At 45.4% G+C, this 24,908-nt stretch overlaps 1 protein-coding gene across 1 annotated transcript; it reads left to right on the top strand.

Annotated features, from left to right (window-relative positions):
* The first annotated feature begins 3,087 nt into the window (after positions 1-3,087).
* Positions 3,088-21,716, top strand: PNPLA5 (patatin like domain 5, triacylglycerol lipase). The gene is made up of 9 exons (XM_074271922.1): positions 3,088-3,483; positions 6,189-6,421; positions 9,857-9,922; positions 11,112-11,321; positions 13,097-13,157; positions 15,147-15,359; positions 18,014-18,146; positions 19,543-19,659; positions 21,273-21,716. The coding sequence occupies exons 1-9, from the start codon at positions 3,297-3,299 to the stop codon at positions 21,412-21,414; spliced, it is 1,362 nt and encodes a 453-aa protein (XP_074128023.1). The 5' UTR covers positions 3,088-3,296; the 3' UTR covers positions 21,415-21,716.
* Positions 21,717-24,908: the final 3,192 nt, after the last annotated feature.

The following is a 24,908-nucleotide window of genomic DNA, read 5'->3' as shown; positions in this document are numbered from 1 at the left end:
GAGGCAAACCAGAAGGCATGATCTGGGACACGAGGTCAATAGAGGACAGAATTTTAGAACTGGGAGGAACATTGGAAGCAAGTCATTCATTCCACAACTATACAAGAAGTCTCTCTACCTCATACCCAACCAATGGCCGTCCATCACTTGCTTGAAGACACTAAGGAGACTCGAATAGTCCTGACAATTGGAGTTGTCTAAAAGTGGAATGTGTTATCTTGGGAGGCAATAGGTTTCCTTCCTTGGAGGCTTTCAGGCAATGTCTGGCAGCTACTTTACACCACAGGGAGGATTGTATGTGAAGCTGGTGCCTTGGGGTCAGAGGACAGAGAGTTTTGAATGCCAGGCTAAACCATTTGGATGGCCATACATTGTATATATATATATATATATATATATATATATATATATATATATATATATATATATATATATATATATTTTTTTTTTTTAACATATCTATCTTTATGATTGTTGATTATTAAGTTCATAAATAAGCAAAGAAAATTTAAATTAATGTTTAAGTGCTTGGTAAATGATATCAGCTACTACCAACTGGGTCAGATCTTGAATTGTTTGTAGTAGGGCACTGTGGAGCACTTCCTGAGCAAGGCACAGGTGGGAGGAAGGAGAAGAAAGATGACTCTTTGGGAGGAAAGGTTACACCAGAAGTACATGCAATGCCACAGAGTGGCTTGGGGAGGACTCAGGAAGCAGAGGCTCATCCCCTGAGATGACTGGCTCAGTGGGTGAGAGGGCAGTATTAAGGAGCCCAAAATACAGACTGGCTTATGGAGAGATAGGTTCTGGTCAGGGATGCAGGAGCCTTGGATCTGAGTTCTGGCTTGTCCACTGACTTCCTGGGTTTGGGCAAATTCCTTCCTTTCTCAGTCTCTCAGTTTTCCCTTCTGTAAAATGAGTGACAAATTCTGATCTCCTTGCCTTGTAGGGTGCTGTTGAGGATCAGGTGAGATTGTGGGTATAAAATGCTATTGAATCAAAGACTCAGAATCCAGGGCTCAGGAGGCTGAGCTGAGATGCTCAAGGGGAACTCCCTGACAAGTCAGGGTCCATCTTTATTTGAAGATCTGTCACATAGCAAGTCACTCCCTTATGAGGCAGCCTATTGCTCAGCTCAGAGAGAAACAGGAGCTCCTTCAGTCACTTGGCATCCATAGCCTCACAGAAGGCTTCAACTTTAACCCTGATGCCTGTTAACTTTTTTTTCAGATGTAGAGAGAGGGAAGAAAGTTGGACTGAGTATAGTTCTTCCTAAACTTAATTTCTTCATGTGTGAAATGGGAATAATAGTACTTGTCCTTCCTCATGGGGTTACTGGAAGCAAAGTGACCTGTAAACTGTAATTCTGCTGTAAAATTAAATATCTAGTTATTTCTATTGTTGGTGGTCAAAAGGGGCTACTGGGTGAGAGTATGGAATGGTCATGGCTTCTCTGTTGGAAGTGACCTTTCCTCTTGGGAGTCTCCAACAGGTCACTCTCTGCTTTATTACTGTGAAGATGGCACACTCTCTAGTTTTATAATGATTTCTCTCCTTGTGTCCTTCCCTCTCTCCCTCCCTCCTCCTCTCCCTCTCTCTCCTCCTCCTCTTCTTTCTTCTTCTTCTTCCTTCCTTCCTTCCTTCCTTCCTTCCTTCCTTCCTTCCTTCCTTCCTTCCTTCCTTCCTTCCTTCCTTCCTTCCTTCCTTCCTTCCTTCCTTCCTTCCTTCCTTCCTCTTCTTCTTTCTTTCTTTCTTTCTTTCTTTCTTTCTTTCTTTCTTTCTTTCTTTCTTTCTTTCTTTCTTTCTTTCTTTCTTTCTTTCTTTCTTTCTTTCTTTCTTTCTTTCTTTCTTTCTTTCTTTCTTTCTTTCTCTCTTTCTCTCTTCCTTCCTTCCTTCTTTCCTTCCTTCCTTCCTTCCTTCCTTCCTTCCTCCTTCCTTCTCCTTCCTTCCTTCCTTCCTTCCTTCCTTCCTTCCTTCCTTCCTTCCTTCCTTCCTTCCTTCCTTCCTTTTTCTTTCTTTCTTTCTTTCTTTCTTTCTTTCTTTCTTTCTTTCTTTCTTTCTTTCTTCCTTTCTTTCTTTCTCTCTTCCTCTTTCTTTCTTCCTCTTTCTTTCTGTCTTCCTTTCTTTCTTTCTTTCTTTCTTTCTTTCTTTCTTTCTTTCTTTCTTTCTTTCTTTCTTTCTTTCTTCCTTCCTTCCTTCCTTCCTTCCTTCCTTCCTTCCTCTTTTTTTCTTTCTTTCCTTTTCTTTTCTTTTCTTTTCTTTTCTTTCTTTCTTTCTTTCTTTCTTTCTTTCTTTCTTTCTTTCTTTCTTTCTTTCTTTCTTTCTTTCTTTCTTTCTTTCTTTCTTTCTTTCTTTCTTTCTTTCTTTCTTTCTTTCTTTCTTTCTCTTTCTTTCTTTCTTTCTTCCTTTCTTTCTTCCTTTCTTCTTCTCCTCTCTTTGTCTCTGTCTGTCTGTCTTTGTCTCTGCCTCTGTCTCTCTCTCATCCCTTTTTCCCCTTCCCTCCTCCTGTGTTAGATAAGTGGAAGTCAAAAGCTTTTTACCTTAGTAGCCACCAGTGTGGTGATGAACAAAGGGATCCTTTGTAAATTTATCACAGAACAAATGAACGATAAAATAAGCCAATGAATGTGGTAATTAATAAGTGCACTCAATAAACGATTGAATATATGAATGAATGGATGAACGAGTAAAGGAATGAATGGATACTGGAGAAACGTCAGAGCAGCCCTAATGAGAGGGTTTTTTTTTTTTATTCCCCCCCTTTTAATCGTGGAAGTCTAACATGTTTTCCTGGCCGGCAACTTACTGACAAACCTGCTCCGGTCTGACCTGGGCATCCTCTCCCTGGGAGGATGTAAAGCTAGGGACTGCGCTTCCCTTCCAGCTGGAGCCCTCAGGCTCTTAGGAAAGCGAGGAGCTCCCGTCCCCCGCACTGCAGAGGAGGCAAGCCCCACCTGGCCTCCCGGATGCTCGGTATAGGCTGGACAGCGCCATTGACCTGGAAAGGCCGGGGGACTGCTTCCAAGGAGCCTTCGGCAACCGAACCTGGGCGGGCGCTGGACCGCAGGCGGATGAGGGAAGGGGGAAGGGCGCAGCCGCCAGGATTGGCCGGGCCGGCGGGTGACGTCACGGCCGTGGAGGCAGTAGAAAGTTGGCCGGCTGCTGGAGGCCGCAGTCTGGCCGGCGCAGGCTGCTCTGGGCCAAGTGCGCCCCGCGGCTGTCCCGGGCTGCTGGGCTCAGCGTGGCTTACCCCCTGAGCCCTTGGAGGCGGACGCCGGATTTAGGACGCTGCAGCCATGTTCGAGCAGGAGGGAACCTGGGATGTGTCCTTTGCAGGGTCGGGCTTCTTGGGGCTCTACCACGTGGGCGCGCTGGCCTGCCTGAGGGAGCGCGCCCCGCAGCTGCTGCGCGGGACCCGCCGCTTCTACGGCTCCTCTTCGGGCGCGCTGTGCTGCCTCGCCGTCATCACCAACAAGTCCCTGGGTGCGTGGCTCCTGCGGGGGCAGCTCGATGGGGGAGGTCCCCTGGCCTAGGACTCGGACCGCGTGGCTGTCCAGCTGTGCGCCCCCGCAATGTCTCCCTTCTCTTAGAAAGGGGAGGGCGCAGGCGCTCTCTAAGGCCTCTCCTCAGTTTGTAGGGCAGGGTCCGAAGCTCTGGGTCTGAGCCCCCAGTGATCCCGGGCATCCTCCAGCTCCTGGAGCCTGCCCCATCTCAGGACAGGATCGGGAAAGCTTAAACCTTAAAACCTGGAAGGAAAATGGAAAGGGGGGCAGGAAGGAGATGGAGAGCAGGCTGGAGGCTCTCTGTGGGGCTCCCCAGACAGAACTGCAAAGAGCATCTAAGAGCATCCCTATCTCCCTTGCCTGACAGAAGGGTAAACTGGGGCCCAGAGGGAAGGGAAGCAAGTTGTGGAAGGCGGCCTTCTGGGACGCCCTGGCCTTCGCCTTTTGAGAATTCTTGTGGGGAGCAAAGGGAAAGCGGGAGAGGAGCTTTCTGTGACCCCTGCCCCGCCATGCCTGAGCCAGCTCCCAATAGAGGCGGGAGAGACTCCAAAAACACAATCCTAGTCTGAATCCATGGTCTGGGCCAGAGACGAGGCTGTGGTGGCCAACTGGAGGGAGGAGAGAAACAAACTGTCATAAGAAGGGAGGGGAAGATGGGAAGATGGACTATCTCCGTGTTGTCATGAGGGAGAGAACTCAGATTTGTTCTTTTTTGCCTCAGAGGGAGGAACTATAAGGAGTGCGTATGTGTGTGTGTGTTAAAGTCTGTGAGTGTGCATCTTAGTGAGTGTGTAGGGCAGAACTGCAAGGAGCATATAGGTGTTTGTGTGTGAGTATGAATGTATATTACTGGGTACGTGTGTGAGCATGAGTGTATATGTCAATATGTATGTTAGTGTGAGTGTGCGTGCGTGTGTGTGTGTGCGTGCGCGTGCGTGTGTGTGTGCGTGCGCGTGCGTGTGTGTGTGTGTGTGTGTGTGTGCAGGTGTGTAGGAGTTGTAGAGAGATTCCTAACAACCTTCCTAAACCAAAGACTTCCCAATAATTAGAGTTGGCTAACATGGGATGGGTTGAGTCCAAAGGTAGTAAGTTCCCCTGACTGGCGGTACAGAGGCTGAGGGACCACTTGTTGGAGATACTGGAGGGGAGGATTCCTATTCATCTGGGAATGAAACCAGATGAGCTTTGTGTGTTCTCTCTGAGGTGAAGAGTCTGTGAGGTTACAAAGGAGAAAGCTTTAAGGCAAAAAAGACAGAAGCTCATCTCAGAGCTGTTATGTTTTGCAGTTTGCAAGGTTCGCTCCTTATAACAGGCAATGTAAATAGATAATGTAGATAATGAAACTGAGGCTCAGTAGGAGAAAGAAGTTGTTCCCACTGACACTGTAAGAGTGTTGATCCCTTGGATCAAAATATGGTGTTCATCTCCTTCCTCTATGCTGAATTTCAGTCCCATAATTGAGAGGGGAAAACGCTGCTAAACACCCTCAGTACTTTCCTTCCGCTCTTCCCATCTGAGATTTCATCAGTTTTAGAAGTCTCAGTGATAGTGTTCTCTTTACTGGCATAAGGAGGCAATTCATCTTTAATTTAATGACTTGCCCAGGCTCATACAGCTAATATGTGTCACAGGTGAGACTTGACCCCAGGTCTCTATTCTGAGACCAGCTCGCTATCCATTAGGCAACACTGTCTCTCCTTCCCCCTTCTTTCTCTCTGTTTCTGCCTCTCCCTCTCCTTTCTCTCTTTCCCCCTGTCTCAATCTCTCTCTGTCTCTGTTTCTTTCTGTCTTTGTCTCTGTCTCTGTAGTTGATAAGCATTTTGTAAATTCTTACTATGTGCCAGGTACTATGCCAAGAGCTATGGTTGCAAAGAAAGGTAAAAAACATAATCACTGCCCTCAGGACAACTGGAAAATGATTGTGCAGTATTAACAGATCTGTGGGAGGGAAAGGGGAAGGATGAGAGGAGCAGAAAGGCTTTGTGCAGAAAATGGACTTTAAACAGTGCCCTGAAGGAAGCTAAACATCCCCAGAGTCCTCCAAGCTATTGTTAATTTGTTCTCTTTTCATTTAGATTTTGTCATCTTTATTTAGTATAACCTTGCCCAGTCTGGGATGGGAGTGGTCTGGTTTTGTTTTTATTAGGATAGGCATAGGTTGGCCATGATGGATCTCTTGAGTTTGGGAGCTCTGAGTTGTAGTAGGACTAAAGCTGATCAGGTGTAAAGTTCTCTTTCTCTTTCTCTCTTTCTTTCTTTCTCTCCTTCTCTGTCTCTGTCTCTCTCTCTTTCCTTCTCTCTCTTTCTCTCTCTCTTTCTCTCCCTCCTTCCCTTCCTCCCTCTCTCCCTTCCTTTTCCCTCCCTCTTTTCCTCCCTCCCACCTCTCTCTGAGTTTAAGAGGAAGAGGATTAAGCCTTGGGGTGGTAGTGGAGAGCACCATCCCAGACTGCCTAAGGAGAGATCAAAGCGTTTGGAATTAGGTCTGAGAGTGGTCTCTGCTTCTCTATTTTGGGTGAGAGAGAAACTCATTGTGGAAAAGGAAGGGGAGGGAAGGAGAAAAGAAGGGGAAAGGCGAGGAAGGGAAGGAGCCACTAGAGAACGGGTCATGGACGCCCTCCATCTCACCCACTTCCTCAAGCCTAAGTGAAGGTCTTATCTAAGACAAGAGCTGCTCTTTCCCCGCAGATTTCTGCTGTTCCAACCTCCTGGACATAGTCAAGGAAATCCGGAAGAAAAGCATCGGCATCTTCCACCCCTCCTATGATTGCATCAGCTTTGTGAAGAGTCGCCTTGAGAATAACCTTCCTGACAACGTCCATGAGTTAGCCACCCAGAAGGTCGGCATCTCCCTCACTCGGTGGCCAGATGGGAAGAATGTGATTATCACTGACTTTGCCGACAGAGAAGAGCTCATCCAGGTGAGTCTCTGTGCCTGTCTCAGGCTCGGGGTCCCCAGCAAAGCCGATGGCAGATCAGGCAGCCCCAGAGCATAGCCGAGCCATGCTAGTTTGGGCTGGGAGAGCTAGCTTTGACCCTAAGCTCTGCTGCTGACCAAGCCTGTGGCACTTTGAGCATCCTCCCGTGAAAGAGTCTGGCTAGGAGATTCTGGCTCTAAATCCTCTGATTTCCCCAGTGGCTCTGGAGTGGGCCTGGAGCATAACAAGATGCACTTCAGGTGGGGATGACCATCCCTGGAATCTTTGCCTTCCCTGTGTCCTTGCATGGAGAGGATCTTCCCAGCCTGCTTTGGGGGAAATACCAGGTCTGGCTAGGAGGCAGTAGTGGGGCAGGGCAGAGGTGTCAGATAGAAAGGAGGATTGCATCACTGTACCCGATGATACCTGGGGGATGCAGTGACTTGGGAAACCACATTAACATTATCATGTTTTCTAGCTAGTTCAGGGCCAGTGTTACAGTTGCATGAGGTATCCTGCTGGATCCTTCCTGCCTTGGGTTGGGAGACAAAATGGCCTTCAAGGCCCCTTTCAAGCCTCTTAAATTCAGTTCGACACATTAACTGCTTACTGTGTGCAAAGTGCCATGCAAGCTAGGTAGGAAGAGCCAGACAATCAGGATGCAGAATTCCTCTTAAATAACTTCTAATCAAATGCAACTGATACCGAAGAAATTGAGCTAGTGTTCTAAGAGGAACTCTACAAGGGAATGATCACTCTCAAATGGTCAGTGGAGCATCCTGGGCCTTAAAGGAAAGAAGGGACTTCAGCTAAAGATGGGACATCATGAACAAAGATGGATGAGCAGTGATGGGAGGGTCAGCTTTGACTGGTCTAGACAAGGCATGGAGACTAGAACCAGAAAGTGGAGAGCTTTGACTGACAAACTAAGGACTCCTGAGGTGACTGAGGCAAAGAACCTCTTTCACCTAGTCCAGAAAAATGTAAATAAATATATAAACAAATAAAGAAATGAATCTGGGAGGGGTTTCTGGCCAAAGCAGAAATGATTGCTATTTACATGCGATCTGAGTCAATCAGAACCCAAACAAAGACCAAATGACCTTTGGGGCTTGACTTAGGACCTATTTGTGGCCAATTAAGATCAGATTGGTTTTGGTTTAAGACCTTGTTCTTAAGAGAGAAATCTAGGAGCAGCTAGGTGGCACAGTGGATAGAGCACCAGCCCTGAAGTCAGGAGGACCTGAGTTCAAATGTGGCCTCAGACACAATACTTAACCCCAATTGCCTCCACCAAAAAAATAAGAGAGAAAACCAGTAAACCTCTTGGAGGCAATCAGAGGTGCAAAAGAGGAAAAGAGTGCTTTTAAGAGCATTTGTAGGTAATGATAAGTATGATATGAGGGAGGAAAGAAGCTCACAGCTTTACTCACAGATGTTGTTATTTGTCCTTTGTTCTCGAAGAGGACCAGGACATCAGGAAGTCGATGCCATGACATACAAGTGAATTGGATTAAAGTGAGGGAGGGCTATGCAAGGTCATCTACCTCAGCAGAGACAAGAGAGCAAAATACATCGAGGATATGACCTACTGGGTGGAGTGTAGTCAAGAAGAACAGAGACAGAGAAAAGACCACTGGACCAAGCATCAAGGGAGTTCTTGGTGATGTGGAAAGAGCCATCCTAGTGGGATGGGCAGGCCAGGAACCAGGTGATAGGAGGCTGGAGTGGGTGGCAAGGGAGAAGGCTATGAGTGTGGAAAGTTTTTATAGCCCTTGGGATACAGTTCCAAATTGCTCTTCAGAATTGGATTATTTCACAACTCCACCAACAAAGTATCAGTGTCCTAGTTTTGCTACACCCCCTCCTACATTTGTCATTGTTTTTTCCTATCATCTTAGTCAATGTGAGAGGTATGAAGTGGTGTCTCAGAATTGTTTTAATTTGTCTTTCTCCAATCAATTGTGTTTAAGAGCTTTTTTTATATGACTATAGATGGCTTTATCAGAAGACCTTTATCAGAAACACTAGCTGTAAAATTTTTTCCTAACTCTGTATTTCCTTTTTAATCTTGTTTGTGTTGTTTTTGTTTGTGCAAATCCTTTTTAATTTAATGTTATCAAAGTCGTGCATGTTGCATTTCACTACATTCTCTAATTCTTCTTTGTCATAAATTCTTCCTTAGGATTAGGAGCCAAAGATCTCCTAATCTTCTTATGATATCACCCTTTATGCCCAAATTAAGTACCCATTTTGACTTTATTTTGGTATGGGGTGTGAGCTGTAAATCTATGCTGAGTTTTGGACATATTATTTTCCAGTTTTCCTAGCAATTTTTGTGAAATAGTGAGTTCTTACCCTAGCATCTGGAGTTTGGGGGTTTATCAAATACTAGATTGCTATAGTCATTGATTATTGTATTGTGTAACTTTTGATCCACTAGTCTATTTCTTAGCTAGTACTAAATGGTTTTGATTACTGCTGCTTTATAATATAGTTTTAGGTCTGGTACATCTAGGCTACCATCCTTTGTATTTTTTTCCTACTAATTCCCTTGATAATCTAGATAAGCAATTTTGTAGATAGAGGGAAGAAATGATTTATTTAGCAGGCAAAGAATCTGTTTTCTTTAGCTGGTGGAAAATGGTTTTTATAAAAGAAAAGGAAAGACAATCTACTGGAGCATCTGGAGCTAGGAAAGGCCCTTAGATGTCATCTAAATCTATTTCCCTAACTTTTTTTTTTACATGAGAAAAATAAGGCACACTCAAGGAAAGAGAATGACTAAAGGTGATAGCAATAATAAGTAACAGAGCTGAAAATCAATCAATTCATTCACGAACTGACAAGAATGGAAATGCCTTCTTCTTTGGATATACAAAATTGAAACAGTCCCTGCCCTCAAGAAGCTTTCATTCTATCTAGGGATACATATTATCAACCAAATATGTACAAAATGCAACCAAGCTACCAACCAACCCATCAATCACCAAGCTTTTATTAGGTGCCAAGTGTGCCAAAACAAAAGGGAGAACACCACCTGCCCTACAAGATTTAGCATCCTTTTAAAAAATTCTTTTCTTTTCTTTTCTTTTTTTTTTCCCCTGAGGTTGGGGTTAAGTGACTTGCGCAGGGTCACACAGCTAGGAAGTGTTAAGTGTCTGAGATCACATTTGAACTCGGGTCCTCCTGAATTCAGGGCTGGTGCTCCATCCACTACGCCCCCTAGCTGCCCCCATTTTATTTTCAATCCAAGGAAGAAAATGAGCATTTCCATAATCCATGACAATGGTCGCAAATCTACTATGTACAACCTGCTATTCTCTCCAAATGTACAACAAAGCTATCATATAAATGTGGTTTTTAAAGCCTGGGAGGAGTCAGACCTTGACCTAGCAGTGATAATTGAGCTCATTTTCCCCCTTCTTCTCTTTCCAGGCAGTCCTCTGCAGCATCTATTTCCCCTTCTACTGTGGCGTCATACCGCCCCGGTTTCGGGAAGACGTAAGTCAGCAGGGGCTTTTCCCACTCCCTTGAAGAGCTCTGGGGAAAGATGGCAGGGACAATCACACTGGACTTGGGTGCCACTTCTCCCACTTGCCAGCTGTATGACTCTCTTTGGGGATAAAATTGTCCCTGAGTGAGTGAGGTCCTTCCAGCTCTGAAGCTGTAGGCTGGCTGGCTAAATGACTTTAGACAGTAATCACCTGTGCTTATAGAGTGCTTTAAAGATCGCAAAGCCCTCCATGTCCTCAGGAAGGGAGGTGCTGCTATTTCCCCCTATTTTATAGATGAGAAAACTGAGGCACAGAGAGAGGAGGAGTGATTGAAGCAGGGTTTGAACGTGGGGACTTCCCATCTCCAAGTCCTACACTCTTCCGGCTTCCCCACCTCTGGGCCTCAGTTTTCCCATCTGTAAAATGAGGTTGGACTAGATGCCTCCCGTTAGATTATCTGTGAATGTATTAGGAAGGGGTTTGAAGCCCATTCTTGTCTTGAAGCAGCTTGGAATTGCCTTAGGAGAAGAAAATCACTTATTATTCTGCATTTACTTAAGCTGGGTATGTGCTGTTTTGGGGCGCTAGAGGGAGCCAGAGTGCACAGAGTGCAGGGACCTGGAGGGAAAACTCATCATCCTGAGTTCAAATCCAGCCTCAGACACTCCTCATTTGTGTGACTCTGGGCCAGTCACTTACCCCTGTCTGCCTCAGTTTCCTTATCTTTAAAATGGGCTGGAGAAGGAGCTGGCTAATCACTCCAGTGTCCCTGCCAAGAAATGGGTTATGAAGAATCAAACAGACTTGAAACAACCCAATGACAAGAGCCACAGGACAGAGCTCTGGGAGAGAAGGGCTCACTTTGCTTTTGTCTCAGTGCTGAGCACAGTAGCTGGTGTGGGGAGGCATTTAATAAGCGCTTGTTAGTGGTTACATGAATAAACAAACGGACAGTGGAGGTCGCTCCTGAGGATCAGATGCCCCTCAGGTTTCTTGGCTTTGGCTCTGGACAAGACGCTTTCCTCCTGGAGCCTCAGTGTGCTCATCTGCAGTTGGGGTCAGTAATGCTTGCCTTACCTCCTCCTGTTAGATCCAGCAGGCAGAGCGTGGGAGGAGGCACTCGAGAAAGGGGGGGGGGGGGTCCCGTCTCCGGGCATCTGTTCTTCAATCTTCCCTTGTCTCTCGCCGTCCCTCAGCGCTACGTGGACGGAGCTCTGAGCAACAACGTGCCCTTCACAGACTCCAACGCCACCATCACCATCTCCCCTTTCCACGGCTCCGTGGACATCTGCCCCCAGAGCAGCTCGGCCAGCTTGCACGAGCTGAACCTCTGCAATGGCAGCTTCCAGATGTGCATCAGGAACTTCCACATGGGGATTATGTCTCTCTTCCCCCCCGAGCCCGAGGTGCGCCCCCGCTCCGCTCTGGCCCAGTCTGGGGCCCTGGGGTTGGGGGGCTCAGTTTGGTGTTGGCAGTGGGCTCAAGCACAGACCCCGGCTCGGAGCAGCTGCGTGACCTTGGCCACGTGGCTCCCCATCCCGAAGTCTCAGTTTTCCCTCTTGTCAAATAAGGGGTTTGGAAAAGTTTGCAAAACATGTTATAGATGGAATCCATTTGATCCTCACGATAGCTCTGTGAAATGGGTGTACTTCTTCCCATTTTGCAGATAGGCAAACTGAGGCAATTGACATTAAAGTGTCTGAAAGAGAGATTGAACTCAGGCCTTCCGGCCGAGGTGCCTTCACGGGTTTGAATTTCTCTACATTCAGTTCTGCCTCTAAATCTAGGATCTTGCCACTTCTCTGGACCTCAGTTTCTCCCTCAGGAAAATGAAAGGGTATAGCTGATGATCTGGAGACATGGTTTTCACTGCCAGAATGAATGAGGAAAAGCTAGGTTGAGTTGCTGGACTCAGAAAAATGGACTAGGTTGTTCCAGAAGGTAGTGAGCTCCCCATCCCTGCAGGTCTTCAAGTCTGCACCCCATGAGAGTCTAAGAATCTCACTAAGGAGGGCTGGCTGCCATTGGACCATCAGATATTAAAATCCTGACCATGTTCATCCCTAGGGAGCTTTAAGTTTTCAAAATGCTTCTTTCCCCAGCAGATTCATCAGTTAGGCAGTGTGAGTACTATTGCTGGAACATGCTAATCACTTAATAAATGGGTTTTCATCCATTCATACCAATTTAACAGATGAGGAAACTGAGGCTGAGAGGGGACATGGCCACATAACTAGTAAATGGCAGTCTGCCAGCCTGGTGACCATCACCCTAGCCAAAAACAAAATGCAGCTTGCGGCATGTCGGGGAAAGCTGACTGAGACGTAAGACAGAGCAGAGTCGGGACTTTGTACCGAGTGAGATAATAGGACAATAAGGCTGAGCAAAAAGGCTGGCTGGTCCAGCCAGACCAAGCTGAAACTCCAGGAACTACCATCATCTAAGGGTGTCAGCCTGGGGGTGGTCAGGAAAGGTTCCAGCAGCCTGTGCAACTTGGGCTGGGCCTTGAAGGTAGGAACAAGTCAGGTGAAGAAAGGAGGCGAAGGGCAGGCTCTTTTACTGCAGGTTCCTGGATTCAGAGGGTGCCCCTGGCCTGGCAATGGAGCTCAGGCCTGGGGGTCTTCAAGCAGAGGTACGTTGGCTTGTCTAAGTTTGAATTAAGGGCACATGGAGACCTCCGGAAGGAAGAAGGTACTGCAGGAACGTCTGGATCGGCACGTTCACTCCACGCAATTCCTCTGGCTCTGGAGAGTCAGGAACCCTGCTTGTGCCTCAGAGTTTTCTTCGGTGTGTGTGTGTGTGTGTGTGTGTGTGTGTGTGTGTGTGTGTGTGTGTGTGTGACAGAGAGACAGACAGACACAGAAAGAGCGATCGAGAGAAAAAGGAAGAGAGAGAGACACAGAGACAGAGACAGACAGAGAGAGACAGAGTACACCCAGAGGAAACTTGGATGGTGACAGGTGGGTTGGAGGAAGCCTCTAAGAGCTCTCTCCATGGGAAGGGCATAAGGAACTCCTTGCCAGGGGCTTCCATTTCCCAGCCTGACCACAGGACTGGGCCCGTGGGAAGGGCAAGGGTTGTGTGGGGGATGGGAGTGGGGGGGCGCAGGGCATTGAGAGCAGAAGCTCTGCTAGGGTCCATGCCTCACCTCCACGGCAGCTCTGGTGCCTTCTGTTTTCAGGAGGTGGCAGATTTCTGCAGACAAGGCTACCTGGATGCTCTGAGGTTCCTGGAGAGACGAGGTAAGTCTTTGCTGAGGTGGATCTCAAGAATGGGGCTCTCCCCAACACAGGCAGTGTCCCATAAGGGAGAGAGTTGTTAGCATGGGCTGAGCGGATGCGTACAGGGCAGCATGGACAGCTGGTACAAAGGAAAACGCACGGGTCGAATCCCTCTCTTGTACCTGGGCGATCTTGGGGAAACACCCATCCTCAGTTTTCTCTTCTATAAAACGAGGGGACTGGACTGAGCACCTTTCAGTTCTAGAGCTCTTCTTGTAAACCTTGGCTCTGACCCCAGCAAGGACTTCACCTCTACTCCCCTTATAAAAAGGGGGTCTCACTGACCTCAGGGCGATGTTGTGAGGACCGTACAAAGTGCAGTGTGGATGTGAGGTAGTGCTAGTCACTATTATTCCTTCATTATTCCTTTAATGCCCCACCATAATCTAGAGATGCCTTGTGGCTAGAGGGAGGCAGTGCCACGGCCTTTCTGTGGGCCTGGAGAGGATGCGTGTTGTCCTAGGTCCAGTCTGGCCAAGTGTGGAACGGCCTGGAGGGAACAAATTTTTCCAGCGACATCAATTCAGAAAAAAAAAATATTGGAGGAGGAGGAAGGGCTGGGGTGCTGCACTCTGTATTAATGTGGGGAGAGAGAACTCAGTGATAACATTGTAGATATTTGTAATATGGAAAAGATTTTTTTCCTTAAAATTACAAACGACATCAGGAGTCCTCCTGATCCATGATATTCTGGGAAGTGGGCTGTTCCAACCAGTCCTGTCATGATCTTCTTTCAACTTTGATAATGGTCTTTATATACGAGTGGAGAGAATTTTGAGATGGGAGTCAGGAGACTTCCTAATAATCAGACTGTTCCACAGTAAAATGGACTGCCCCGAGGGCTTGTGGGTTCTCTCTCTAGGGAGATCTTTCAGCAGAAATGAGATGACCACTTGTCAAGAAAGACATAGAAGAGATTCTTGTTCAACTGATGGCTTCTGGCATTCCTTTCAATTGTGAGATTCTGCAATTCTAAGAAGTGCTTTTGGGTCTAATCTCTGAAAGTTGGTCATCCAAGCTACCCGAAGACCTCTGGGTTCTCTGCAACTGTGTACAACTGATTTTTCTAAGTCTTCCAAAGTTGTTTATCTTGACAATACTCTTATTGTATAGATGATTGTCTTGGTGCAGCTTATCTCATTCTGCATCAGTTCATACAATTCTTCCAAAGTCTGAAGGTATTTTCCATTTCATGACTCCTGGCAATTCCCATCCATCTTGCTTGTTCTGGGTTTCTAGAATCTTCTTTGTCCCTAACAATGGCCACCCCTTCTATGGTACATCCAGGGCTATTCCCTCAACGCCTCTTTGTGAGGTACGGGGAACAAGAATGTCAGCCCTACTTTGTAGGGAAGAAAAATCCAGCCCAGAGAGCTCAAAAACATTTGCTCCAAGCCATCCAGTTTATTAACTGGAAAGACCAGGCTTGGATCCAGGATATCTGCTGCCAATTCCAAAGCTCCTTTTGTTTTTCCACAATTCAGACTCTGTTCAAATAAGGACTAGAGAAGATGTCCTTCTGGATGGGAGTGTTTTGGTCACCTTGAACCCATCCCTTCCCCTTCTCCTCCATTTCATCCTCTACATATTGAAGAAGTTGGAGCTAGGTGGCTTCTAAGTCTCCTTTCAGCTCAGAATCCATGATCCCAAATCACAACCTCTCCAACCCTCTGTTTCCTCATTTGTCAAACAGGGAGAACAATTTTTAAGCTACAAGCTTCATAGAAGTGTTGTAAAGGGATTTGTGAATCTTAAAAATGTTCAGGAGACAACAGGCTCCACTTCTTGCCCTGGACTCTGCTTTGCATGCCCACTTCTCCATAAATGTGTGGGTGTGCACATATATAAAGCTAAAACCACAGTGTTCTGTTCACACTGGGAAGTCTGCTTCGTGGTATTTTTCCTTTGTGGTGATTGGCATATTATTTTTCATCTTTTCTCTTTCCTCAGGTATCACGAAGGAGGGAATCATCACAAGCTTGTGTAATGGGGCGACCTCATTGCCTAGCTCTGTAATTTGGCCAGCCAGCAGTAACCAAGGAAAAAATGGTGGTGGTGAGAGAGAAGGAAAATCTGGAGGACCAGTTATCAACTGGAAAGTGCCCAATGTGGTGGTCAGAGACATAGCACAGTTTGAGCTCCTGTCACCAGATCTTGAAGCAGGTAATACTAATTCACCCATCCATCCATCCATCCACCCATCTGTCTATCCATTCACCCATCCATCCATCCATCCACCCATCTGTCTATCCATTCACTCATCCATTCATCCATCCATCCATCTATCCAGCAGGAATCCATCAGCATTTACAGGGGGCAGCTAAGTGGCAAAGTGAATAGAACACCAACTCTGGAGTCAGGAAGCCTCCTCTCTTTGAGTTCACATTTGGGCTCAGACACTTACTAGCTGTGGCCCTGGGCAAGTCACTTCACTCTGCTTGCCTCAGTTTCCTCATCTGTAAAACGGACTGGAGGTTCTGGCAAACCACTCCAGTATCTCGCCAAGAAAATCCCAAATAGGATCAAGAAGAATCGAATGTGACCAAATGACTAAATAACAATGATGATAAACATATAGTACATGCGAGGCACTGAGATGGCTTTCAGGGACAGAAGTACAAATAATGAAATAATCTGGACTTGACGTTTTAGAAACCTCTTCTGGGTTCAAGTCTCTGTACCCTATACAGGATACCATGGGGTCCCATAAGTTGCTAAGATCTTCCTTCCTGTCCAGGAGCTTTTCTTCTTTCTGAAAGCTCTTCTCTCCCTGCTTCCCCCCTACCTTTCTAATCACTCCTACTCAGCCTCCCTCTCCTCCTTGTTTTTCTAAATGGGGATTTTTTCTTGGGGATTATTTTTGGCTTGAGGGGTACTCTGGGATCCAAAACCACTGAATATTTTCCCCTGGAGGGTTCAGGGCCACCTCCAACTTGATCTGGCATACCCCGGAACCTACCCACGTTCCTTCTTGCTGTTTGTGATAGAATCCTCCTCATACTGCTTTCATTCTTTGCCCTTTGTTCTACTTCTCAAATCTCTCCCCCATTTGTTCTCTATTCTCTACTTCTACTGACAGCACCTTTAATTTGATCTCATCACTTAGCAGAATTATTACATTAGCCTATTAACTCAACTCCATATCAACAGTCTTTTCTCTCCAATTCATTGAATGTATACTGCTCAAGGAACTATCCTAATTCACAGTCTTGATCATGTTAACTCTCCCAGCTTGAAAATCAATGGTTCCCTATGGCCAGAAAATAAGTGTGAAATCCTTAGCTTGCCAGAAGATGTCTATAATCAGTTCCCACCATGATATTCCCATTACTCCCTTTTCCCTGCTTTGTGTGTTCTTTATTTCAAATTGCACTCTTCACTTTTCTTGGAGTTTTTTATTCCTAATGTATTCTTTTTGAGGGATGGGAACTAGACCTGTGACCTTGATGGGAGAGGATGGGGAAAATATTCCTACCAAAACCTCTCATTCTACAACATATTGTCTTAGGAGAGTTAGGTGGGGAACCACCAAGATGTCAAGGGACTTGCCAAGGACATCACAGCCTTTCAGAAGTGGGACTTTACCAGGATCTCTCTCTATTACATTTCTCCTTGAATTCTGCCTCAGACAACTTACTAGCTGTCTGACCCTCGGCAACCTACTTACCCTTTCTGGGGCTAGGTCCTCAGCTGTAAAAAGAGGGGGTTGGATGTCAGGTCCTTTCCTTTGGATGCTATGACCAGTCCATCCTTTTGCCATCTGCTAAAATTCTATTTGTCTTTTGAATATCAATTCAGATGCCATCTCCCGGATAAAGTCAAACAGGTTCCTTTCCTCTGTTCCCACTAAACTCATTTGCTTTTTCTCTTAGAGGATCATCCATAACACTTGCCTTGCATCTCTCCTATGTCATACTTCTTGTGATGATTATATTGTACTTCCTTACATTCCTATTAATAATAGTTGGTGGTAGAGGGGACCTTGGGCTTTCCAAACCTCTGCCACCTGTGCTCTTTTGTTGGCAGCTCCTCCCTATCAGGCCAGGAGTTTCCAGAGCCATCCCAGTGATGGTCAGAGGCTGTCTGATTACCCAGTCTGGCTAAGCTTAACTGTCAGGGCTCGTGATTGGGTGCAGGGAGATCCATTTTTAGCCATAGAAACTCTTGAAGGCCATGGATGAAGTCACAAAGGAGTCGGAGAAGAGCCAGTAACAAGAATAATGATTGTTATTATCAGAGCTTCCCTTTCCATGATAGTCAGGGCTGAACACAAGTGAACAAGTGATTTCATGGCAATGGGCCTCTGGAGAATGAAGGGGTTGGATGGGATGGCCTCTTACGTTCCCTGTTAGTTTGAAATCTAGGCTGCTATGTCCAGGGAGGCACCATAAATATCATTATCTCTGTTTTACAGAAAAGAAAACTGAGGCACAGAATAGTCAACAAGATTCCTTTGGGGATTGAGAGAGTACGGGAAAGAGCCCAGTCTATATAGACAGTATAAAAATGGCCATAAGTTTGGATAATTGTAAAGGGAGTAGTTTTATATTGAAAATGTTATGATGTGTTAGAATGATCCTTGGGCTGACATGCTAATTCCAAGTCTGTCCACTTCTTATCAAGTTTAGTGACTTTCCTAAGCTCTATGCGCTGCAGGAAAATGAGCGGGTTAGACTAGATCATCTCTAGGTCCTCTTCCAGTCCTGACATTTTTTGCTCCCATGTTTCTCCCAGGCATGACCTTCCCTATTTTATAGATTTGTCCCAGTTTTTAGGGTCTAGGCTTCTCAGTCAAATGCCCCAACATGTTGTTGTAGCCTTGAAGAAGTCATGTGAAAGACCCAGTGGATTCTTTGCCCGATTTTCCCGATCGATACCTGGCCAAGTGCTGACCTATACACTCTTGCCATGCATACTACCTTTGGAATATGTGTACTTTAAAACTAAGAGGTAAGTGAGATCTTGTTGCGGGTGAGGGACGCAATGAGGATGGAGCTGGACACTGCTTTGACAATGAGTAAGTTCAAACTTTAGAGACGTGGGGAATAATCATTTTTATTTCATGATTGCAGTAATTCCTATTTTGATCACATTTTAAGGTTTGTAATAGGAGAAGGATGGAAGACCTGTGGGCTACAGGGAGAGTCCAGCAGAGGTTGGGCACCATACACTGGGAGTGGGTAAAGGCAACTTGGTTTTGGAAACTCCAAACTCCAAGGAGTCTCCACAGTGAAGTAGTTGATGGTAGAAAATGGATGCTGAAGATCCAATGCTGAGAATCAGCTGCTTAAGGCCCAGGAAGGTCAAAAAGTCTAGAAGTTATAGTCAAGAAGGGACATTAGGAAATACCCTTTCATCATAAAACAGAGCATGTTTTGAACTAACCCTAGAAAATAGAATGTTAGAATGTAGAGCACACGACTTAGCACCAGAAGGGAGCTTAGAACAGGGGACGTCAGAGCCCGGAGGGGGCTTAGAACAGGGGGTGTCAGAGCCGGGAAGGGGCTTAGAACAGGGGGTGTCAGAGCCGGGAAGGGGCTTAGAACAGGGGACGTCAGAGCCCGGAGGGGGCTTAGAACAGGGGGTGTCAGAGCCGGGAAGGGGCTTAGAACAGGGGACGTCAGAGCCCGGAGGGGGCTTAGAACAGGGGGTGTCAGAGCTGGGAGGGAGCTTAGAACAGGGGGTGTCAGAGCTGGGAGGGAGCTTAGAACGGGGGTGTCAGAGCTGGGAGAGAGCCTAGAACAGGGGATGTCCGAGCTGGGAGGGGCTTTAGGCTTTGTCCAAGTACCTCTTTTTACAAATGAGAGACCTGAGGCCAGAGAAGGGTGCTGGCTTTGCTCGTCCATGCTCCCTGAGGTTCTCGTGCCATTGTAAGCCTTGGGGAGGGGAAGCTGCGCTGTTAATAGTCTTGACAGATCTATGTCCACTTCTGTATTAGTCTTCTCCAGGGGCTGATTCTTCTTCCTCTTTTCCAGGCTACAAAGCCTCCATTCCTTTAGCCTTGATTCATCTATCTATCTTCCCAGCCTCCCCAAGGTATTTAGTAGGAGTTCTTTTCTCACAGCCCTGAGGGCAGATCTGTTAACATCCCCTTTGTTGTAATCGTGGCTCAAATGACATTTTCTCCTTTAAAGCTTAAAGGGACCATAGATAGCACCATGTCTAACTCCCCTCATTTTACATAGGAGAAAACGGAGGTTGAGTGGGGCTAAGTGACCTGCCCAAGATCATACAGCTTGTAAGTGTCTGAAGCAGAATTTGAACCAGTTCTTTCTGCTTGCAGGCTTGGTCTTTTATCTACTGCTTCTTCCCGTGCTGCTAACTCCCAATCCCTTCTTTTTTACAGAATAATTAACTGGATTCCAGAGGCCCCGGAAGATATCCGGTGGATGCATCAGGAACTCAAGAAGTTTGGGGGCTTTGTCTTCTCTGAAGTGAAAAACAGACTTCCGGGGTCAATTTGGTAATTGGGGGGTGGGAAGCCGAGTCTTCCAGACCATGATGGCATGATGGCTGAGGGCTCCACCTTCTCTCTCATCGGTTTTGGGATCTAAATCTGATCTTACATCTTATCTTACTCTGTCAATTTACAAAAGAGTAAACTGAGGCCCCGAGAAGGGAAGTGACCTGCCAGGGATCATACAAAAAGTATAACAACAGCTTATTTTACTCAAAATCCATTACTCTTTCTTTTACACTACCATAAAATCTCGCTCCCTTCTGACTCTCCCATGGGAGACATGACTTCAAATTTCTCTCCTCTTCCCACCCTCCCACTACCTGCTGATGTGTTCTGGGAATTCTATTGTTTGGACAGTGGCTAATTTTGATACTGCCGCCATCATCCCTTGATGCCCAGGGTTCCTCAAACACCTCCCCCATCCCCAAACTGCTCCCTTCCAGGGAACCAAGAGGGGGCTGGCAGCACATGTTCTTTCATCCCGAGCTAGAAGAGACCTCATAAATCGGGTAATCAAACCCTCCACCTGAACAGGAATCATGTCTACATTAGCATAGGGTCTGGCACATAGTAGGCATTTAATAAATGCTTATTAATTGATTGAGTGATAGATCCTAACCAAGAAGTTTCCAGCCTCCATTCTGACACTTGTATTGATGGGAGGGAATTTTGCACCACCTCTCTAGGTGGACCTTTCTACTTTGGGGCAGCTTTGATTTCTAGGAGATTTTTTTCCTTTTTGACTCACAATCTATTTCCCTTTAATTCCGGCCTTTGATTTAAGTTTTGTCTTCTATGGCCAAGAAATACAAGTAAGAACTTGACAGGAGGTCATTTCCTCATTTTACAGATGATGCCCATGAATAAAGCCACTGGTGGCTAAGGGCTTAAACTTCTGGCCTCAGATCCTGCCTTTAACCCTCACAAAGTGTAAACCCAGGCAAGACACTTCACATCCCCGTGCCTCAGTTTCCTGCTCTGTAAAATGGGGAGAATGAGCACCTACCTCCCAGAGGTAGGTGTGAGGAGAAATATGATCATATCTTCAAGCCTTGTGATGCTACATCAGTGCTAATAATTAATTACAAGTGGCAGAGCCGGGATGAGGCCAGCTGGTCTGATTGTATGGGGGGGGGGCTCCCTCTGAGCTTGCTTCCAGCTCCTTTTACTCATTCTTGCCTCTACAATAGCCCTCCAGGTAACGGAAGGTGGCAGATTAGCCTCCAAGTTAGCAGCTGGCATGTGCCAGTGTGAGGAGAGGAAGCTTGGGAGGTCACTCTACACACCTTCCAGTGTCTGAAGGGCTCAAGGCAGACTGGAAAGAGATGATGGAGTAGGGGTGGGAAGGGAGAGGAAGTTGCGGAAAGACAGAATTATGTGCCTCTATATAAAGGCAAACTTCCTAACAATCAGAGTTGTCCAAAGCTTAAAAGGATTGTTTTGGGAGATGCATGATGAATGATACATGATGGATGACCAAAGGTGCTTCTTGCTCAGGTTTAGGTTGGCCTGGAGGCTCTCTGGGTTTCCTTCAGACGCTGTGAATCTATGACTCCATTTAATTAGAATCCCAATAAACTGACAGTTGGATCTGAGGGCCCTTCCTTTCTTTCCAGGTTGAAGAATTTCTCTTCCCCTGGTTCCTCCAATGTGAAGCAGCCTCCTCCTCCTCAGTCAGACTTGTGGAAATTTGATCACTCCAAGATGCACATTTCCTTGGCCGAGATTGTTTTGCCCCCTCAACCCCTGAGGGCATGAGCTGGCTGAAAAGACAGTTCCTGAATGAAAAATGGTGGCAGGACCTTTGGAATTATTGTCCTTTTTCTCAGCTCCTCCAGCCATGGCCAGAGGACAGCCAGAGTTGGGAGTGCCTGTCAGGCCTGGCTTCCAGGGATGCAGGCTGGATGGGCAGTGGGCACAGTTCTCTAATTGTAAGGTGTTCTGGAGCATACCTTCTGTTCATTGGGTTTTCTAGGCCTACAGCTGCCCTGATTAGGGTTCCAGAGTACTTGGAGACTGAAATGGACCTGATTGGATGCTTGGAACATAAGAAGTATTTAATAAACACATGTAATTGGTTAATGAATGAATCTTGTTCCAGTCCCTGATCCTTCCCTGTTCATGTCACCCCTCTGCTCACATTTCAGATAGTCTTGACCTACACAATAAATTTCAACCCCCTTTGCCTGGCATTCAAGACCCTCTCCTACCTGGGATTGGATAGGATCACATATCTAATGTGATGACTAGCCAGGTCCTACACAGTTTAGGAAAAATGGAGATTTTCAATTTCCCCAGATATGTCTATGCTTTTCTACCTACCTGCCTTTATTAACCCTGTTTCCTATGCATGACGTGCCAGCCTCCACATTCTGTTGTTTAAAAACCCAACTCAGATGTTATCTCCTTCATGATTCCCCCCAATTAGGGAAATTACCCCCCCTTGGAACTCAATAGAATACTTTCTTTGAACCCCCTTTATAAGAAAAATCTAGATAGGCACTGTGATCTTCCTTGAGAAATAAATTAGAAGAGAAGGCAGACTTTCCACAAACTGCTTTTTTTGAAGCAATTGGGGTTAAGTGATTTACCCAGGGTCACACAGCTAGGAAGTAACTCCAGGGCTGGTGCTCAGATAGAGCCATCTAGCTTCCCCTCAAACACTGCTCTTTAGGATACCACATCTTTACCATCACAAACTGCCTGAAAGGTAGAGAGCATCTAAGATGCTACTGCCCTTGGATTAGTGATTAGAAAATCCTAATGTTCCGTAAAGTGAACAAACGTCCTTCTCTCAACAAGGCAACCCCTGGGCATATGTTCAAGTTGGACAAGATTCATTGAAAAGTTACATGACATATTGGCCAACCTGCCATCTGGGGGGGGGTTGAGGAGGGGAAAAATTAGAACAAAAGGTTTGGCAATTGTCAATGTTGTAAAATTACCCATGCAAATATCTGGTAAATAAAAACTATTAAAAAAAAAGAAAGAAAGAAAATTTACATGAGAGATAACAATGTTTGGGGCTCAGATGATTAATATTAAGTGCAATATAAGAGTACATAACATGGCATTTGGTGCCATCATGGAGGAAGTCTAGCACTGTCTGGGTTGAAGATGGATCAAGTTCTTTAGCTGTCCCTGTTCATAGAAAACAAATGCTGATAGAAGGAAAACCAAGCCCAAGACTACACTGCTAAGAGATTCCAAAATGAGATCTATAAACACTCAAAAGAATTTGGCCTGATCATCCACACTGGAAAAACCAACTGGATGAAAAATGTTTGTTCCTCAGACTGTCCTATGCAGTTGGATGGATAGTCTATACAGTTGGATCATGGATATATATACCATGGACAGATACCATAAATGGCCAATGACCTGGATCGCCTAAATTTTCATCTAGGGAGGAAGAAGGAAGAATGCATAACATATGGGAGATCTCATAGTCCTTTAAATGTCTTCAGATTTCTTCCTGAAACAAAAGTTAATATTTATGTCACTGACTCTGTATGACTTTGAATCACAGAATCCTAGATCTACACATGGAAGAGATCTTAGAAGCTATTTAGTTCAAACCCATCATCTTACAGATAAGGAAACAAAGGCCCAGAAGGATGATTCTAGAGACAATGCTCTTTTTACCATGCTACCAGGCTGGAGTGACTGGGGCTTTGCTTGGAGCTATGACTTATGGGATAACACTTTCTCCTGAGAATAGAAGTTGAAGATCAGCCAAAGATAAATGGAGAGATATGGGATGGATATTAGTAAGCAGCAATATATCACAAAGAATTGCATAGTAGAAGTGGTGGAGAGGATGCCATCGGGGAAATGTACAATGGAAAGAAAATATAGACTGGTCATTGAGTAAGAAAGAAGGATAACGGATGAGGAGCCCATGTGTTCTACTGGCATCTATGTAGTGTTAGAATATATACAGGGAGGCCTTTCACTGAGCAGATTTATAGGAGGCTAAAAGCAAGAGTCATACCGGATGGGCTTGAATAAATGAGTATATCCTTATCAGGGAAACCACAATCCATTGATGTATCTAAGATAGTGTCTCCTTTTTATTTTTCTTTCTAAGCAGCAATTGATTTCCTAATCAGATAATTAGCCAGTGGCTTACTGTCTGTTAGGCTACAATCAATTTCATTTATCATGTCTGTGTTTATGAGTGATGTCTAGTGTCTCCTGCCTCTTGGAGGATGAGAAAGTACCCATGAACTAGGTGGTGCAGTGGAGAGAGCACCAGCCCCAAAGTCAGGAGGACCTGAATTCAAATGTGACCTCAGACACTTAACACTTCCTAGCTGTGTGATCCTGGGCAAGTCACTTAACCTCAAGTGCCTCAGCCAAAAAAAAAAGTTTTCTTCTGATTTCATCAGAATCAGAACACCCAACCAAGCCAGCTTAGTTCCTCCATGGGTTTCTGGATTCATTGACTAGAGAGAGCTCATCCTCAAAGTCTAGATTTGGAAGCAGGAAGCAGCTTGGGTAGCTCTGAGAGATTTCCCTGGTAGATCTAGTGCCTTTGATTTCTTCTCTTCCCTTTTGGGCCTGGCTCCTGGCTCATCTGCAGAACCTAGCTGGTGCTATGTACACTGATGTACAGCTTCAATGTGCTGTCCAGGGATTGAAACCATGGACCACAATGAATTCCATTTGGATTATAGACTTGGAAATAAGCAAATCTAGGGGGGGAGAAGCTAGTAATGCCTTTATTTTAACTATGGATAGAAAAGAAATTTCTATTTATTGAAAAATGTAATTCTAATAATAGTTGATACTTAGGAGGTATCTTACAAACATTTTCTCATTTGACCCTTATTTTATTTGACCTTAACAGGAAGATTGCTGTTATTACTATAATTATCTTACAGATAAGGAAACTGAGGCCTAGACAGGTTTGTTATGTTCCCAGGGTCACTCCTACTAAGTGATAGATGGGGTTCTGGCTTCTAGGGTAATGTCAATTCTTCTGTTCCAGACTGCCTCTAAGAAATTATGGAGAACAATATAGATGTAGCTAATTATATATCTATTTCTTTTTACTTGTGCTGCAGAAAGTAATGCAATTAAGATGGATAGAAAAATCATAAATTGGGAAAAATTTTTATGTTATTATAGATAGTAACTTGATCTTTAAAATATACAAGAAAGTAATAGAATTCAAAGAAGACATTCATAAGGAAATGAATGACTAAATCATTAAAGGAATTGAACTAATATTTTTTGAAAAGGGCAAA

The sequence above is a fragment of the Sminthopsis crassicaudata genome, chromosome 5 (genome assembly GCF_048593235.1).
Source record: "Sminthopsis crassicaudata isolate SCR6 chromosome 5, ASM4859323v1, whole genome shotgun sequence".
Lineage (NCBI taxonomy): Eukaryota > Metazoa > Chordata > Mammalia > Dasyuromorphia > Dasyuridae > Sminthopsis > Sminthopsis crassicaudata.
Note: the sequence above shows the minus strand (reverse complement) of the source record. Positions and strands in the feature narration are given on the sequence as shown.